Source organism: Acinonyx jubatus, chromosome A1 (assembly GCF_027475565.1).
Source record: "Acinonyx jubatus isolate Ajub_Pintada_27869175 chromosome A1, VMU_Ajub_asm_v1.0, whole genome shotgun sequence".
Classification (NCBI taxonomy): Eukaryota; Metazoa; Chordata; class Mammalia; order Carnivora; family Felidae; genus Acinonyx; species Acinonyx jubatus.
The window spans coordinates 141,811,078-141,831,382 of NC_069380.1; the positions used below are offsets into that span (position 1 = coordinate 141,811,078).

Here is a 20,305-nt window from a genome sequence, read left to right on the forward strand (position 1 = left end):
AGTAGTAACAGAAAGGACACAGATGCAAGTGCCATTTTGAAGGTCCTTGCGCCCAAAGAGTGAGCCTGAGTGACTGGGTAAGCCCAGGAGGTCAGGGGGGCAATCCTGGTAAGGGTAGGTGGTGAAGTGAATCATTCCAGCCTGAAATGTGTTATTATATTTCATATTCTGACTTAGAGTTTTAAATTTTATTTTGTATACCTCCTTATTTTTGATATAGATGGCAATACTTATCTGTATACTTTAATTTCACATTAGCCCATCCACCTAGTAAGAATAGGATATTTACTTATTTCTATATGTAATTAATATTATTATTTATTATTAATATACATGTGATTATTAATAGTATTATTACTTACTTTAGATTATCAGACCAGGATGAAGAGGGCAAGACCAAGCAGAAGTGTATCATAAATGACCCCTCCTTTTCCATGGTGACAGTTCAACGGGAAGATAGTGGAATAACCTGGGAGACCAATTCAAGCAGGTCTTCTACTCCTTGGGCCTCGGAAGAAAGTCAGACTTCTGGTGTATGTAGTCTGGAAGGGTCAACTATGAATTCTTCTCCAGGGAATGTTTCCTTTATTGTGGATGAAGTTAAAAAGGTTCGGAAAAGAACACCTAGGTCAAAGCGTGGCTCACCATCATTGCGTCGGAAAGGCAACAAAAAGAGAAATTCTTTTGAATCTCAGGATGTTCCAGCAAATACAAAAGATAATCTTTTAATTTCAGAAAGCCAGGTACTAAACAATCAGAAAGAGAAGTCATCTAGTGGCGTTCATGATAAAATAAGAAAAAAGAAGACCACCTCAAACACACCTCCTATTACTGGGGCAATATACAAAGAACACAAGCCCTTAGTGTTAAGGCCAGTTTACATAGGAACAGTACAATATAAAATTAAGATGTTTAATTCTGTTAAAGAAGAATTAATTCCTCTACAATTTTATGGAACATTGCCAAAGGGTTATGTAATTAAAGAAATACATTATAGGAGGGGGAAAGATGCATCCATTAGTCTAGAGCCAGATTTGAGCAATCGTGATTCTAACTTAGTTTCCAAAACAGGCAAATTAGTAGCCCCAAGCATAGAAGATGATAAAGTAAAAGGGCTTGCTTCACCCTGGAGAGGTGTACTCTCCAAAAGATCAGAGTCCTTGACCTCCTCATTCAGTCATGAAGATGAAAAGAAAATTTACGTTGATTCTCCCCTAAAGGCCACATCTGCCACCAAGCACACAGTTTCCTCTTATGCAAGTAATGAGACAGCAGAACAAGAAACACAGCTCAGCCCTCCACAGTTAGTGCCACAACAACCAGGTGAAACAAAACTCCGTGAAATGGAGTCTTCCCCTCTTACACCTGATACATCTACAACTGGGTTCCTGGGAAGAGCAAAGGAAGAATTTGAGCCTGATTCACAAGAAATTGTGACATCAGAGTATGACTCTTCAGTCTCACCACCTTCAGTGGATGAGGTAAAGAAGGAAGATGTGTATTCTGCTGACCATTCCATTTCATTGGAGGCAGAAAAGGTTTCGCAGGTAACAGGTTTACCAGGTCTGGCAGCATCCATCCAGGAGGATTTTGGCCCAGAGACAGAAGGGGTGGACCTGACTTCAACAGAAAGGGCAGAACCAGTCTCTGAAAAATGGAGCCCTCCTCATCTTGATGTCAAAGGAGTGGAGGAAGAAAATGTGCCTGAGCCATCCATTTCTCTTTCTGAACCTCCAGTATTAGAGGAATCAAAGAAAGAAATAGAAACTTCTCTACCAATAGCTACTACCCCTGAGTCTGAAGATTCTAATTTAGTGGAAGAAGAGATCATAGAACTTGAATACCCAGAAAGTCCATCTATTTCTGAGAAGCCCTTCCCATCATATTTGGCCCCTGAAGTGGAGCGGAAAGAAGAGATCACTTTACCATCACTGAAAACATCAACACCTGAATATGTTGCTTCATCTGAGGAAGAAAGAGAGGAAAATGAGTCTGTTTCTACTGATTCTGCTTTTGTATCAGAATATTCAGTCGCACAGGATTTGAACCATGAACCAGAGAAGCAAGAAGTTGAGCCAGTTCCTCCATCCACCGTGAAAGGTATATCTGAACATGCAGTTTTTTCAGAAGAGGAGAATGAGGAATTTGAGCCTTTGGCCTCTGCGTCTGAACGCTCTCTCTCACCATCCATAACTGAGAAGACTTCTGAATGCCAGTCCCCACTGTTTTCAGCAGCTATCTCAGAACATGTGGTCCTGTCTGGAGAAGAGGCTTCAGAAAGTGGATATTACACACCAGATTCCACATCTGCTTCTGAATATTCAACTCCATCACAGGCAACAAAAGAGTCACTGAAGAAAACAATTGACCATAAGCCCCCATTAGAATCAACAGGTGTTTCTGAGCATGTGATTCTATCAGAAGAGAAGGAAGATACAGGACCATATTCCCCAGATGTGGCCTCTGAATATGAATACTCTCTCCCACCATCCACAACTGAGCAGACTTCTGAATGCCAGTCCCCACTGTTTTCAACTGCTACACTGGAACAGGTGGTCCTGTCAGAAGAGGACCTAGGAAGTGAGTGTTTCACACTGGATTCAACATTGAGTTCCCGATATGCAGTTCCATCAAATGCAATGCAGGAATCCCCAAAGAAAATAATTGATGTTGTGTCCCCATTAAAATCAAGACATGTTTCTGAGCACATGATTTTGTCAGAAGAAAAGGAAGACACTGGGCCATATTCCCCAGATGTGGCCTCTGTATCTGAACACTCTCTTCCACCGTCCATAACCAAGCAAACTTCTGAATGCCAGTCCCCACTGTTTTCAACTGCTACACTGGAACAGGCGGTCCTGTCAGAAGAGGACCTAGGAAGTGAGTGTTTCACACCGGATTCAACATTGACTTCCCAATATGCAGTTCCATCAAATGCAATGCAGGAATCCCCAAAGAAAATAATTGATGATGTGTCCCCATTAAAATCAAAAGGTGTTTCTGAGCACATGATTTTGTCAGAAGAAAAGAAGGAAGACACTGGATTGTATTCCCTAGATGTGGCCTCTGTGTCTGAACACTCTCTCCTACCATCCACAACTGAGCAGACTTCTGAATGCCAGTCCCCACCACTTTCAGCCACTCCATCTGAACATGTTGTCCTATCAGAAGAGACAGTAGAAATTGAGCGATACACACCCTCTTCCACCTCAACTTCTGAAGTTTCAGTACCACCATATGCAACACCCAAATCACAGGAGGAAGAAATTATCCAGATATCCCCTTTAAATCTAAAAGGGGTCTCCTCACCCACGAATTTCTCAGAAGAAGAGCAAGAAGACATTGGACCCTTTTCTCCAGACTCAGCATTTGTGTCAGAATTCTCATTTTCACCCTATGCAACTCAGGAAATAGAGAAAAGAGAATTTGAATGCGATTCTCCAATATGTTTAACATCACCATCTGAACACACTATTTTGTCAGATGAAGACACTGAGGTTGAACTTTTCTCTCCAGACTCAGCATCACAAGTTTCAATTCCACCATATAGAATCCCAGAAACAAAGAAAAATGAATTTGAGCATGATTCACTGGTAACTACAATATCTGCCTCAGGATACTCTTGCTTTTCAGAAGCGGGTGAGGAAGACATTGCACCAACAGCTGCTACACCTGTACCTGAGCACCTCAGTTCATCACAGAAGCAACAAGCCAAACCTTCCCCTTCACTGTCTGCACCTGAAGACTCGAGTTTGCCACCTTCAGCAAATAAAAGAGAGATCACAGAAGTTCAGCCAGATGCTCAAACAATCTCAAGACCTGTATCTGAATATCTCATTTTGGCACAGGAGCAGATAACTCGAGCATTTTTAGAACCTGACTCTGAGGACTTGATTCCATCATATTTAACCAGTGAAATGGATAAGGGAGAAATTCAGACTATTTCATCAGTAGCTGCAAGACCAGTTTCTTTACCTGAACAATCATTTACAGTAAAGGAAGACACCAAGCCTGTTGTGTGTTCATCTCAATATTCAGCTTCACCTGATTCAGTTCATGCACTTAAGGAGGAACAAGAACTCAAAGCTTCACTCACTCCAAAAGCTGCAAATGAACAGATGGCTTTGTTAAAAGTTAAAAGTAAGGAAGAAATTGTGCCTGATTCTCAAGAAGCTACAGCACATGTATCACGGGATCAAGAAATGGAGCCTCAGCCTCCAAATGTTCTAGGGTCTGGGATGAAATATTCAGTTCTTCCTGACTTGGTAGATGAGCCAAAGAAGGATGTGAAACCTAATTTAGCTCCAACTGTGACATCTGAACTAGAACAGAGAATGTTGTCAGAGAACGAACCTGAAGTAATAAAATCATATTCACCTCTAAAGGACACATCTTTATCTGGACCTGAGATTTTATCAGCAGTGAAAACACAAGTGAAACATGACTCTAAAATAACTGATACATCTAGAGTGCTGCATTCAGCTCCACCAGGAGTGCAAAAGGGAACTGAACATGAACCACCTGCACCAGAATTTCCGGAAGAAATAAAGAAAGAAATTGAACCTAGTTGTTCATTAACCACAACATCTGTAACTAAGCATGACTCAGACTTAACTAAGTTAACAAAAGAAGAAACCCCAACAGATTTCTCTTTTACCACCCCTCTAGAACATCCAGTCTTAACAAAAGTAGAAAAGAGTGAATTAGGAAGTGATTTGCCACCACTGGTGACGTCGATAGATGAACATCCACTTCTTAAAGAAGAAAAGGTAGCACTGAAAATTAGTTCTTCTACTGAAACGGCTACATCTGAATGTCCAGCTTGGTCAGAAGCAGAGAAAGAAATTAAACTTGATTCACCTGCAGGAATATCCTCTGTACCAGTTCATTCTTTGTCCAAGGTAGAAACTGAAGAAGTTAAACCTGGGTTGCCAATAACAAAAGCATTGTCTTGTCAACATGCAGATGTAACTAAAGAAGAGAGGGTGGAAAATGAACAAGGTGTTTCATTTTCTACAGTCCTGGACTCTGAACAACTGGTTTTACCAGAGAAAAAGAATTCTCTGTCTGCCTCAGAAGTGTCAGGGCCTGAACATGTGCTTTTGCTCAATGAAGGTAGTGAGGTAAAGGAAAAAGAAACCAAACTTTTTTCCTCACAAAACATGTCACCTGCACCCAAACAGGCAGCCCCAGAATGCCAAAATGAGGAAATAAAAAGTTCTCCTGCATTGGAAAATTTAGCATCAGAAGATTTAACTCCAACCCTTGGAGATGATAAGAACAAAGAGGCAGAAGAGCCATCTTCTACAGCACGGGGAAATTTCCCATCAGAAAGACAAGATCTTGTTCTGGCAGAGCTCTCTTTGGAAGGTGAAAAGAAAGACAAGCCATACCAAGTATCAGAATTACTGAGCACTGGGTCAGAAGTTATTCATAGTTTAGGTGGGCAAGATGGATCCATAGATACAAAACACATAAAATCTCCCATAACCGAAAGAGGGGATTCTGTCTTAGAAAAGAGCCTCACTGAACTTAGGAGTAGAGGAGAAGGAAAAGAAGAAAACAGGGAACGTCATGTGTCAGCTACAGTCGACCCTGAAGTTCCAGAGGTTTCATCATACCTTAGGGAGGAACCACAGATTCAAGAACTTAAATCTTTCTCTCCCAAGGTAGTCAGCTTAGGATCAAAGGAAGCATCGGACCCTCTAGTTGAAGGAGACAGCCCCAAAGAGCTTCAGCCACTTTCTTTTTCTTTAAAACCATCATCAGAGAAATTGAACCATTCAGCCGACATTAAAGAGGGAGAAAAACAGGAAATAAACCCATTACTGTCAACAGGAAATTTGAAGACACAAGTGATAGGACATATTGAAACAAAATTAAATGAACAAACAGACCAACCAAATTCATTCCGTGTGCCCCAGAGTATAACAGATCCATCTAAGATTGTTTCTTCTGACCTCCTTGTAGAAAAAGAGAAGCCAGGAAAAGCACTTCATTCAGAACAAGCTGTTAAATTACCTGATATAAGCACATCTTTTGCAGATAAACAAGATCTGGGAGTTAAACAATTTTTATTTCTGAAAGAGAATTTGCCTTTGGAAGAATCAAAATCACTTACAACAAATGAGCCTGAAGATATTACAGAAACACAAGTGAAAGAGGCCCTTATTTTTCCAAAGGATAAAAGCTGGATACTAGAAAAGCCAGAAAGGGATCTGGCAAGTCAACATGAAGAAAGAATATCAGGATCTGTGCAGCTGGGTTCCTCTGGCAGTAATGATTTGATGACAGGACAGCTTAAGACTGTTGTGCCAGATAAAGACCACACATGTGAAACCAAAAAGCAGGTTCTGCCACATTCTGCTGAAGTATCTCCTGTATCATTACAAGAGCCAGTATCTACTCTCAGTACCTTCAGTGGTGACATAGAGACCTTATCAGCTAAAACTTACTCTTCGGAAGAAACAAAGCTGGCTCCCAAACCAAAATCTTTAGTTCCAACTGGAAGTGTAGAGAGAAACGATGCAGAGAGGAAGCAGATCTTTTCTTTCATGGGGAGTGAAAGTTTGACAGTGGAAAAAGCAAACGCAGAATTGTCCAGGCCTTGCAAAGAAGGCAGCCAGGAAGAAATCAACCTACCTTCCGAAAGAATCCTCCAGAAAGGAGTGTCTGGCCCATCAGTGGAACTGATCAAATCAGAAACTATTCCCTCTCCCTCCAAAGCAGCCCCTTTCCTGGCAGAAGATGCAGAATCTGCATTGGACAGTGAAAAAGAAGCGCACAGGAGTATATCTTCTTTACCTGGAGAGAAGTCATTAGAAAAAGAAAAAACGATTCAGTCAAAGGTTTTAGATGTTAATGAGAGAGGGAAACCAGCACCTGAAGTGAAAACACCCACACCAGTAAAACTCCTCTCTTCGATCCAAGAAAATGAAGAACCTCAATCTGCAGAGCCATCTGAGGCAACACAAAAATTGCCTAAGCAGCCAAAGGCAGTTGAGCGAGGCCTTTCTGAGGAGAAGGGAAAGAAAGGAATCTTATCATGGATGTCCAGTTTGTTTTTTGGATCAAGGACTCCAGATGACAGAGTTGCTGAAAAAGATTTAGAAACTCAGCCAAGTCCATCTGTAGAAAAAGCAGTGCCTGCGACACTGAAGTCTGAAGGAGCAGCTCCAGCTGACTTTAATGCAACCAAGACGCCAACTGATCATCTGTTACCAGAGACAAAACTTAAACCTGCTGAAAAATCCAGAGGTACTTTAGTTAAATCTGGTGAAAGCCAAGACTTTAAAGAAAAAACAACATTTTTATCAAATGTAGAAGTTTTACAACAGCCCCAATCCAACCTTGAGGTGTCTAGTGAAGATTATGGGAAAAAAGAAATCCTAGCGTATTCAGAAGAAATGGATTTAAACTCGGTAGTTACTTCTGCTGATGGTGAGGAACGTCTTGAAATTCAATCTTATTCTCCCATGGGTGAAGAAGCACAAAATGCTGTTCCTCTTCACGTCGCTGATAGTAAAAGAGCCCAGAAGCCAGAAATTTCTGCTCCATCTAAATGGAATATTTCTATTCTTAAGGAAGAGCCAAGAAGTGATCAAAAAGAAAAATTACGCTTTTCATTTGATGCAGTGGATAAGGTGCCACAACAGCCAAAATCAGCTTCATCTAGCTTCACAAGTAAAAATATCATGAAGGAATCAGAGAAGCCAGAGACAATAATCTTGCCAGTAGAAGAATCTGAACGCAGTTTAATTGATCTGGGTGAAGACAGACCTAAGAAAGAAATGCAAAAACCTACTTCCTTGAAAATTTATGAAGAGGAAATGAAACTCAGGTCTGTTAGCCCAACTGAGGAGAAAGGTAACTTGGAAACCAGATCACATTCCTTGGCAGAAAAGAAGGTGCTGGCAGAAAAGCAAGAAACTATGGCCCCGTTAGAATTTAGAGATAATGAAATGGGGAAGGCACAAATTGCACGTGGATCTAGCCCTATTAAATTGGAAGAATCAAAAACCACAGCTGTGCTTCAGCAAGTCTCTCAAAATGAAGACCACAAAGAAAGATACACAATTATGGTGGAGGAGAAAGATGAAAAACAAAAGCAGTCACAAGCATTTTTAGAAGGAAGAAAGTGGCAGGAAATTCAACCTTATTCCTTGAATGTAGCCAGGTCTATGCCTGAAGAATCAGATATCTCTTTAAGTCATTCTTCAGGTGAAACTCAACCACTTTCATTAGTTAAAACTCTATCAGTTACTGAAAAATCAGAAACTGTGTTCTTGGAGGCTCACCCAGAAATCAGAGAAACAAGGGCAGTAGGAACTCAACCACATCCAAAAGAAGAAAGTAAAGTTTTGGTGGAAAAAACCAAGACTTTCCTTCCAGTGGATCTTTCTTATCATGAAGAAATAGATAAGCAGTCTGTACCTAAGGAAGGAAATCTGATATTGGAAAAGTCAAGCAGGGAGGTGGCAAGTCACAGTGAAGAAAAGAAACAGGTTACATTGCCAGAGCCATCAAAAGGTGTTTCAATAGATATCACAAAAGAAAGTATGAAACAAGGATCTCCATCTAAAGAATCTGAAAGGATTTTAGATCATCCTTTTGATGAAACCATGAGCTTAGAAACCCCACCATCTTTGTTGTCATCTGCCAAATCACAAACACTTGTTTCTAGAGCTTATCCAGAAATTGATACAGTGAAGAAACAAGAAATGCCATGGTCAGAATTGACTCCAGATAGGCATACAGTCCATACTATTCAAACATCTAAAGATCTAACATCTGAAAGGACTAAACAATCTGTTGTTGCTTCAAATCACCACTTGGAGGCTGTGGAAGATGCCCATGTAAATGAACCAAGCTCTTCAGTGAGCAGCAACTATGCTCGATTTATAAAGGATGCATCATCAATTGATGCTGATAAAATGGTTTCTTCTAGAGAAATATCCAAGGAACCTGAAGACACGTATGTAAAAGATGAAGAATTTACAATGACTAGCAAGCCAGCTGGACTTTCAGAAGATCAAAAGAGTGCCTTCAGTATTATTTCTGAAGGCTGCGAGATATTGAATATTCATGCTTCTGCATTTATTTCTTCTGTTGATCAGGAAGAAAGTGAACAAATGCAAGATAAATTAGAATATTTGAAAGAGAAGGCTTCATTTAAAACAATATCTCTTCATGACAATAGTGAGGCAGTCTCTTGCCATAAAACATTAAAGAGTAAGTTAGAAGATTCTGATCAAGTTATATCATTGCAAGAAAATAAACAAAAGGCATCTTTTAACACAGAAGGGGAGATGCCCACCTATTCAGAAACTGATGGTTTCACCTTTAATCAGCCCGCAGCTCCTAGTGAAGAAGATTATTTTGAAAAATATACATTGATTGATTATAACATCTCCCCAGACCCAGAAAAACAGAAAGCTCCATGGAAATTAAATGTTGAAGTGGAACTCTCAGAGCAGGTTACAGAAGATACTGTCTCTTTCCCAGAAGGTTCAGAGGAAAGTGCCCTGGAACATGAATATGACTTGCTGAAGTTAGATGAAAGCTTCTATGGGATGGAAAAGGACGACAGCAAATTATCTCACCCAGATACCCAGAAGCATTTGGATATCCAGCAATCAGCTGACAGAGATGTTCCAAAGAGCATAAATAGAGATGTGGACTTAAAGGCACCTGGGATGCCATTATTTGGTGCAGAAGAAGGAGTTTTGTCACGAACCCAGATATTTCCTACCACCACTAAAGCCATTAATCCTGAACTTCTGGAGGAGCCACCTGCACTTGCATTTTTATACAAGGATCTGTATGAAGAAGCAGTTGGGGAGAAAAAGAAGGAAGGGGAGACAGCTTCTGAAGGTGACAGTGTGGATTCTGAGGCATCATTTCCAAGCAGGAACTCTGACACTGATGATGGAACAGGAATATATTTTGAGAAGTATATACTAAAAGATGACATTCTCCATGACACATCTGTAACTCAAAAGGACCAAGGCCAAGGTCTGGAAGAAAAAGCAGTTGGTAAGGATGATTCATACCAACCAGTAGCTGCAGAAGGGGAAATTTGGGGGAGGTTTGGAACTATTTTGGGGGAGAAGAGTCTGGAAGAGGAACAGAAAGCTATGTATAGGGAAGGAGAATCAGTAGGCTATGTGGGGCCTCTTGACAATGAAGCTATGCATGGAAAAGTTCCCATCACTGAAGAAGTCACAGTGGTTACCCAGAAGGTAAGCTATGCGATTCCATTTGAAGACACCCATCATGTCCTGGAGAGAGTAGATGAAACAAACAGTCAGAGTAATGAAGCAGAAAATGCAAGTCCAGAAGTCAGTCTGAATGTCCCAGTACAGGTGTCCTTCCCAGAGGAAGAATTTGCGTCTGGCGTAACTTGTGTTCAAGAAACACTGCAAGAATCTAAAGTAATAGTCCCGCCTGAGCCAAGTGAAGTCAGGCTCCGCCATAGCCCTGTTCAGGATGAGTATGAATTTGCTGAATCCCTGAATTATGAAATGGTTGTTCAAGACACTTTATCAGAGGAACTGTATTCAGAATCCACACCTGAAGATGTGTTATCTCAAGGAAAGGAATCCTTCGAACACATCAGTGAAAATGAATTTGTGAGTGAGGTAGAACAAAGTACGTCTGCTGAACAGAAGGAGTTGGGTAGGGAGAGGACAGAACAAGAACAATTATCATCAGAGTTAGCAACTGAGAAGGAACAAAAGGAACTGAAAAAGTCCCAGATCGACACGTACTGTTACACTTGCAGAAGCCCGATTTCTGCTGTTGACAAGATGTTTGGTGCCCACAAAGACCACGAGGTTGCAACACTTGATACAGCTATAAGTGCTGTAAAGGTAAAGAGATGTTAAAGCTTATAAGTACATGACAATACACATACACTTAACTTGTTTTAATTAACATTTTCTCAATTTAAAAAATGACCAATATTTAATATATTCATATTTAGGCATAATAGTCTGAAAGAAAGCTAAGAATTCTTTCCCTAAGCATTTAGTTAAGATCAGTTTGACAAACATTTATTGGGTATACACTATGTGCCAGGCATTTTTCTAGGTTCTTGCAACACCAGTGTAAATAACACAGGGTCACTGCCTTTGAGGGGTCCTCTCTTATGGCAGTAGCCCTTAACATTATCTGAAAGGGCCAAAGGATTTTAAATTGAAAAATGTACTTTTGAGCATAAAACACAATTTATTTTCTATTATCTACACTATTATTGTTTAAAAATACACATTTATATTACATTGAACAATATTATTGCAAGTTTTATAAAAAACTCAAGATGGTCGTTTTAAATTTTGGTTTTCTCTGTATTTCCTCCTTATGGTAAAATTGATATTAAAAATGGAAAGCCTTTGCATTCTTTCTGGCTATGTCTATAGATTCCCAATGTTAAAAAGCTAGTCACAACACGTACCCTCAATGCATGTAATTATAAATACTCTCCCCAGAGATACTATTGGAAGTCAAGTATTTAGTCTTACAGATTGTGACATACTTTCAGTAGCCTTCTAACTGGAATCCCTATCCTTGTCTCTCCAAACCATCCTCCAGTACATTAGCCGGAATGATCTTAAAATGCAGACCATCACAAGAATTGAGCACTGGCTACGTGCCAGGCACCGTGTTAAATTCTGTGCATACAAGATATCATCTACTCCTCACAACAACCCTGTCATTATCATCAATTTTCAGACAATGAAATGAGTGCAAATTGTTTTAAGTGATTTACTCAAGGTCATGGAAGACAGACTAGGATTGGTACCCAGGTCTGTCTGATGCCAGAGCTATGCTCTTGGTTGTATATCCGTATTGCTTGGCCCAGTGTCTTGCTAATGGTAGCAATTTTCAATATGATTATTCAATCAGGTCACTGTTAAATAATTGTTAGGCTCATTTTGATTTAAAAAATGATGATAGAATCTTGACATTTTTTTCCCCAGAAAATTAAAATTTCTCAATTGTCTAACATAGGTTATGCTTCTCTACAGTGAAATTTTGTTGAAACTTTACCTGGTAAAATGTGGGAGTAGAAGATGGGGCAATTAAAAAAAAAGAAATCTCAGGCTTCTGGATGCATTAGCACTGGTGAAATGTGCCCCATTCTGTGATGACACTTGGTTTCGCTAACTGACAACTACTGGGCACTGTCAGCAGAAAGACTAGATTTTTTTTAGCTTTCTTAATTATGTTTTATTTATCTCTATGAGTTTTAGAAATTAAAAAATAATTCTGTCTAAATATTGTCAATTTAAAACAAAGTTCAAAAGCAAGGGGTTACGTCTCCTGCTTTAAAACCATTTTGAAGTTCTTCCCCCCTGATGTTCTCTAAACAGTATGACCAAAAAAAGTGGAAAGCTAGTTCACTAAAGCCAGAGAGACCTGCTTTGTTTCATTAAATCAACTGTGAAGATTAAGAGTTGGTTGACAACTTTTAAAAATTAGAAATCAATTTAAAGTTATACCTTGAGAATTCTCTAGCATCTTGTGTGAGCAGACCATTTGTGATGAGTCAGAAACTGGTGACTGCCTTTATAGATCATTGAGGTCCTTGCTTCTCCTTTCCTGCCATCTCCACTGTGGTGGCTTATCTTTTGCCACTTATCTTCTTCATTCACTCTCTCCTTCTTTCTCAGTATTTATTGACCTCCCATTACATGTTGGAAACTGTCTAATCATTGGGAATGACAACAAAAATAAAAGAAGATGGACTAATGGCTCCCCAAATCAGTCAGGATTATGGGAGCACAGTGTTTTGAAAAAGGACCCTTTTGGGAGTGAGCCAAATGATAGAGTAGGACTGAGAGGGTGAGGGAAGGTGAAGACTGAGTGAACCTTCAGTAAGATAGAGGTTTTTCCAGCAATCAAGGCACGGAGGACATTCTAGAGACAGGAAATACCACACGAAAAGGCACATGGGTGAGAAAAAGTTCAAGGAAAGATGGGGCTTGTGTGATTGGAGCCTGGGACCTTGTGGAAAAGAGGCAAGAGCTATAGAGGGAAGCAGAAGCCAGATCCAGAAGGGGCTTCCATCCTTGCAATTTCTCCATCATTCTGTGGATAGTGAACCAGGCAGCTGAATAGATTATAGCAGGGTTTATAACTATGGCTAAGGCAGCTACCATCTTCCCCCCATGACCCATACATTTTCTAGTTGGCTTTCACTTCTTGAGTATTTTAACCCTGTAAGGGTTATTACAACCTTTAGGTCTCTTTAGTAAACAGTTTCCATTATTTGGTATGCTAGGCTCCTGGCCCAGTGACACTCTGAGCACCTTCTCAGAGTGATCCAGGCACACTGAGGCCATTGGCACAAATGTGAGGAGACTACTTGGATAAGTTGAACAAGTTCAACAAAAAGTCTGCAATCTTTGAAGAAGACAATGTATAAAAATTGAAGCTTTAGGGACACCCAGGTGGCTCAGTCAGTTAAGTATCCAACCATTGATTTCGGCTCAGGTCATGATCCTAGCGTTGTAGGATAAGCGCCAAGTCAGGCTCGGTACTGAGTGTGAAGCCTGCTTAAGATTCTCTCTCTCTCTCTCTCTCTCTCTCTCTGGCCCATCCCCCCAACCCCGGCCTCAAATTTGAAAAAAATTGAGGCTTTACTAAGGAGAAAATTAAAATCCATGGTTTACTAAAACAAGTATGCTTTGAATTTATGTACTCAACAAGAACTCCTTCCTCTTGCATGAGAAAATAAACTTTCTATTGCTCCCTCACAAACCTCCTAATTGTTTAGCATACAGAATTATCTACAGTCAATTTAGATGAAGCAGCAAAGAAAATTTAAAGATTGATTTGTTAGTGAATGTCATATAGTAAATCTCTACCAAATGTACTAAATTTATGAGGAAATTAGAGCTCACTGGTTGAAGTTATTTTATCAAATGTCATATACCAACCATATCTAAATTTTTTTCTTCAGGTCCAATTAGCAGAATTTCTAGATAATTTACAAGAAAAGTCCCTGAGGATTGAAGCCTTTGTTAGTGAGATAGAATCTTTTTTTAATACCATCGAGGTAAGTTACCATAACCCTTTTACTTTGACCTGGTTTGTTCATGTCATTATAAGGAAAGAATTCTGAGCCAGAACAATCTGAATTAGGGATTGTGTATGCATATGTGGTTTGCCATTGTTGGTTTTGTTCCATTAAAAGTGAAGGTCCTCAAAGTCTTCCATCTGTGTGTAATCAGTGAAACTACTTCCTTTCCAAGGATAAACGACTTGTCCTTAAAAACATATACACATTTATTAGGTGCTTACAATGACAGGGCAAATGCTTTGCATGCTTTATCCAATGTAATCCTTACAATAACCATATGAAACAGGTGTTATTAATTTGTTCCCATTTTCTAGGTAAGGAACTGAAACTTAGAGTTAAGTATATTACCCAAGGTCATAGTAAGTTCATAGTAAGTTGAGAGTCAAAATTTAAATTCAGATCTGAGTTCTTAACTTGATCCACTATCCTGTCTTTCATTGGCTAGCTCTGCAGAAATGCTTGATGTCCAATGCTCAGGACAAATGCGTGTCTCTCATAGTACCACTATCTGGATGAATTTATGCCCTCCTAGCTGTTGGCCCCTGCTCCCTCCTCAGTGGAGGCAGGGGTGGGGGGCCATCTCCATCCATATGCAGAAATGGCCCAGATATCCTCACTTGTCAATCAGACGTGGCAGAGGGCTGCTGCAGAAGGCTGGTGCCCACATTCCCTATCATGAGGACAACTCTCACCCTAGTTTGCTTGAGAAGAGTCTCCTTAACTCCTGTTTTAGATCAGTTAACACCTGCTAATTATTTCGAATGCCCCCACCAAGTATCCATTTTAGACGATAAATTATATGATCACCTTATCACTAGCCCTGTAGTGAGAACCACTATATCCAGTGGGTATCTGGATTTGCCAGATGGGCAATAAACTTTCTCTTACTGTGGTGGAAGCTGTCCCCCTCCCTGGAGAGCACTTGTGAATGTAGTGCCCTGTCCAGTATCTTGCTTCTCCCTTCCTCACACAAGGATTTTCATGGAATGGTGAAAATGGCACTAAACGAAGGTCAGGGATCTTCATTCATTCACTGTGACGCCATCTTCAAGTTTTATCCTGTGGAAATGCAAGTAGGCAAGCCTTCCACACAAATATCTTTTTGTTTGTTTGTTTCGTTAACTAAATCCTTCTGGATAATAATCTTACAGTGAATTTTATTGCAAAGCTAACCGTGGCCAAGAGGCTTGATGTGTTGAAAACATAGACTGTGCCCATAATCTGAAATTCTCTTATGAAGACACCAGAGCTCAGTTCTTTAAAAGACTGGTGTTTCTCCTAAAAGAAAAGAAGCAAGACGTGCACTTTGTGATTCATTAAAAAGTGGGTTTTTTTTTTGTTTGTTTGTTTTATTTGTTTTTTAGGAAAACTGTAGTAAAAATGAGAAAAAGCTAGAAGAACAGAATGAGGAGATGATGAAGAAAGTTTTAGCCCAGTATGATGAGAAAGCCCAGAGCTTTGAGGAAGTGAAGAAAAAGAAGATGGAGTTCTTACATGACCAGATGGTCCACTTTCTGCAGAGCATGGACACGGCCAAGGACACCCTGGAGAGCATCGTGAGAGAAGCAGAGGAGCTCGACGAGACTGTTTTCCTGACTGTAAGCACCAATTAAAACAGGCCTAGACATCCTCCACCTGCTCTATGCATCCAAGTCTAGTTTTTAGAATTCATCTTTCAATATTCCCCAAGATCACTTGTATCATTTATATTTCTCTATGGGGTTTATGTAATTCTGACATTTAAAGATTATTAGGTACGCCTGATGCTTATGGAAAAGGCCCAGAAAATCCTGAAAGTCTTAACATCCAAATCTAGCTGAAGGATACATGAAAGTCAGGTCACAGCATCAACCATTCACTCTGTCACATGGATTGGTCACCTTCTAAGAGTGAAGGAAAACAGCCTGAAAGCCTTACTCATGCTATGCCTGAGTGCCAGCCTGATCTCCCAGTGCCTGGCATCCTCATGCTGGCCCCTGGGCCTGTCCTCTCCACTCCTACTCCCTAATCCGAAGTGACATCTCCTAGGGACCATTCCCTCTGAGCCTCACCCAGTGGCTGAGAGTAACATGTCAGTACACTTGCAGCATGCAAAAGGACGACATAATGTGATACCTCTTTCAGGTAACACATCAGTGTTTTTACAGGGGTCCTCCTGGGGACCAGATTCCTTAATTCAAGTATCTTATGGACCGAGATTCCCCTGGGTGATTCTCAAGTTGCACCACAGAGACAGCTCTTTGCTCTCCTAATTCCCTAGAACATTCAGTAAGTTCCTGGTTCTCCATGGAACCAGGATTGACCAGGAGTAGTGTTTTCCTGGAGGATGGTCTCACACCTAATTGTCATATTGGAGGAAAGCACCATCTTATGAAGAGTTGGGACCTCCCTTTCAAAGTTCCCCAGTCCTCCCAGCTCTCAATTGAAGTCTGGAGATAGAACAAGGAAAAATGGGATAATGTTAAGCTTTTGATATGGAGATACTTCCAGGTAGGACTAATTTGAGTAGGTTAGATATGGCATCCTCAAAGGAGAATGAAAATCTTCAGTTGCTTTATGTTTAAGGCAAAGCTTTAATCTTTTAAAATTAGGCACCTCTTGTGAAGTGTAACATTAATAAAGTTCTTTGTGTTCCCTAAGAACCTTACCTTTGTTTGATAAAAATATTTTCTCTCTAGAACAAATTGGAAAAAAAAAAGCATTTTTTTCTGCTTATGACAGTAATACATATCCATTTTTAAAAATTTGGAAAATACAGAAAAGCACAGAGAAGGTATCACCCAAAGATAACTACTGATTGCATTTTAGGTATATATCCCACATTGAACAAATAGAAGTCCTTTTTCTTGCTTTGGAGAATTCTATTCTGGAAGCTAAGCCATTTGTTAATGAGTAGAGAGGAGCAGCATAAGAATTTGTTGCTGGCCTTGCTTATCATAGAGAGTAGAGCAGAACTGGAAATTAAGCCCCTTCCATCCCTGCACAGATCCCCCTACCCCTTCTGACCCTCATTTCCTTGCTGCTGGGGGTTATAGCCCCCAAAAGAAACAGACGGAGGGAAGATAAAAAGCTAAAAAATAATGCCTTTAGAACATGCATAATCTTAAGGCTCTAGGTTGGTTTTACACTTTGTTGTTAATTAGTTTCTCTCTCTCTCTTTTTCTCTCTCCCTCTTTCTTATTACCTCGTAAGTCATTTGAGGAAATCAATGAAAGGTATATAAAACGTGGCACAATGTAGTGGCGACTGAGAATAGCATGACTGTATGCTTTATTTTTAATATTTTGATGCTTTCTAGAAAATGAGCTGCCAATTAAAAAATACATACATTGACTGAGCTACTGAATTTTCACTTTTAGACACTGTGCTTTTAAAAGCTAAATGACAGCTTTGAAAGAATATTGCATGTGCTTTAGTTAAATAACAATTATAATGTAGATTTTTAACTGCTTCCTTGAGATGTATTCTGTATTTTCAGCCTAATCTGGACCATCTTTCTTGTCATTGCATATAGAACATTTTGTAGATACTTAGACTTACTGGTTAAATATGAGCATTTGAAAGAATCATTCATTTTTGCTTTGAGTAATTTTGACTTCTGCAATCTTAATGGAATGTTCTCTCAGTTTCTCTCAAACGATAGGCATGCATGTATCTTCTCTTTCTTCTCAGCTAATCTAAGTGAATCTTCCTCTTTTGATTGTGTTTTGTCTTTGTTGCTGCCGTTAACACTCAATCTAAGGGATTTTTGTCATTATTTTAAAAGGCAAAACACTCAACATGAAACTAGGAAATGTCTATAAAAACACGTACCATCAGATCTGTGTTTATCTTTTGGAGTATCTGATGTTGAACTGCTCATACTGATCTGACACATTTTCCCTTTCGCCACAAAGCAAGACCTGAGGACTTTCCTACTAGTTGAGCCTAATGTTCTTATTATTTCTATCCCTTTGATGTACATTTTTTAAAATTGTAAATTTGGTTCAGTTTACTTCAATGGCAAATTGCAAAAGAGCATAAAGCAAAATAAAAAAAAATTACGTTTGTGTTATATTAAAACATAGAAACCTGATTTTTTTTTTTAGATAATGAAAACTGCACAGGTGATTCCTGCTTACCTTTAAAAACAATCTATGCAACAGAATATTGCTAATACGTTTTAAGAAAATAACTTGTATGTTAGTACTGGTGTTATTCAATAAGGGTTTTTATTACAATGGCTCTGTCATAAATCAAATTACCCAGGGAGCTTTAAAAAGTGCTGACACTTAAATTGTGCCTCTAGTGATTCTGATTTAATTGGGTTGGGATATGGCCTGGGCATTTTTAAAGCTTCTGAGGTGATTATAATGGGCAGACAGGGTTGAGAACCTCTGGCGTATAACAATCCATCCTCCAGTGCACTGGTTCCGTAAACATGTTATGCCTGAATTACCTGTGAGGTTTGTTAAAGGAAAGCACCTGGAGTCCCACCCCAGATCCACTGCAGGAGAAGCCAGGGTGGGATGATGGGTCTGCATGGTTACCAGTCCTCACACAGGAGTCTCAGGCACACCAGGTAGGTCTGGAAACTCATACCCAGACCTTATTTCCAGTTCTCTTTATTTTTAAAAAAAGTATACATTTCTCTAAGTATTATTGAATTTTGTCTAAAGAGTATATGGATTTTTATATTACAGTGCCATTTCATATACACTGGACAGTGTAGATGTGTTATTTCCTTACTGATATTTCATCTACTCACTGAACATCCTGATTGGCATGAAAATTTGGTGAATAGAAAATAGCAAACACTTTGACCTTCAAAAATGCTATAGTACATTTTTATTTTTCTCAATGTTAGGATGTTAACTTGCTAATATGAATTGGCATCCATTTAATTCTAAATACCAGTTTTTTGGTTTTGTGCTTGAACTTGTTCATCTGTGTGTCCTTTTAATTAATTTTTATTTCATTGTCCAATTGACAATGGATTAATCTTTGCTACAGCCGCATGCCACCTAAAGGAGAATACACGTGGCTAACTGTTATTTTTCTTGAAGAAAAAAGACAACAAAACTTGGGATTTGGTGAAGAAACACGAGCAATTAATGAAAGCCCTTTTAGACACGCACAGGGGTGTGTGGACATGCGCACACACCTGCAAGCGGTAACTCTTGATTATTTCACCAGAAAGAAGACTCTCAGGTCCTCAAGACAACTTCTGCCTCAAAGCCTCAGTATTATTGGTGTTCTTTGCCATAATAACTGTTTATTATCTGGTTGTATTTTTTTTAACTTGTTGTTTCTTCTCCCTGCCTTCATATGATATCTCTAAAGGCAGTGCTTGTATATTAAATTATTTTTCTCAACACTGAAAACACTTAAATTAAGGAACGCTGTCAAGCATATTTAGACTCAATATTTGCATATTTTGGAAAACACATTTGCTTAGAAAATGCTGGTCTGTTAAGAAGATGCATTTACTTTTTCTCTCTCCGGTTCGCTTGTTTGTGTTACAATAATGAAAAAGAAGGAGAGGCCCAACCATTGTAGGACCTGCCCTTAAAAAGATGCTTGCTCATCCTTTCATATACAGATGTTAAAATCGAACAGGGAAGTGTGTCAGGGAAAACTCAAACATTTCATTTGTGGTATCTACAACCAGAACTTTTGCGTTACAGAAATTCTCCCACGTGGTCAGTTACATGCCTTGATTAGGCTCGGTGAATGTACTAGTCAGCACTATTCCTTAATTCAGAATCCGTCATCTCCACCCTCTGCCTCCCCAAGGCCTTCTTTTAGGCCCGTGGTGTCTTCCCTCACTCAGAGCATTGTGGGCTTCTCCCAACCCACTTCACTAATGCCTCTGGTCTGCGTAGTTGCTCTGGTCCTTTCTTAGACTCATTCAGGGATATTCTTCTAAACTTCCTTTGTGAAAACACTCCTGTGGTTCTCTTTGCCTTGTGAGATAAAATGGAAACTCTTGGTAGATATGAAAGTCTTTTCACAGTCAAGCCACAAACCACCTTTCCATTTGTTCTCTGTCTTCAGTTTCCTGGTTCCCAAGGTAGCCCCTGGGTCCCTCTGGCCCCTCAGACGTGCTGCACCTTTCACAGCTCTCAGCCTTTATTCAAGCTGTTCTTCTGTCTGCAACACCCTTCCTTCCTTTCCTGCCTCAGAAACTCCTATTCATTCTTTGAGACTCAGCCCAAATTTCACCTCCTCTTTGAAGCC

General features: G+C 39.7%; 1 protein-coding gene across 2 annotated transcripts in view; it reads left to right on the forward strand.

The window, feature by feature from the left end:
- CMYA5 (cardiomyopathy associated 5) overlaps positions 1-20,305 on the forward strand; it is an 88,930-nt gene that overhangs the window by 32,109 nt on the left and 36,516 nt on the right. Inside the window, exons 2-5 of one of the 2 annotated variants that reach the window (XM_027039277.2) lie at positions 368-10,871; positions 13,967-14,062; positions 15,451-15,684; positions 17,279-17,301. In XM_027039277.2, coding sequence (XP_026895078.1) covers positions 368-10,871; positions 13,967-14,062; positions 15,451-15,684; positions 17,279-17,301 — 10,857 coding nt within the window. The remainder of the gene's footprint in view (positions 1-367; positions 10,872-13,966; positions 14,063-15,450; positions 15,685-17,278; positions 17,302-20,305) is intronic. The other variant, XR_008299312.1, reaches the window with a different exon arrangement.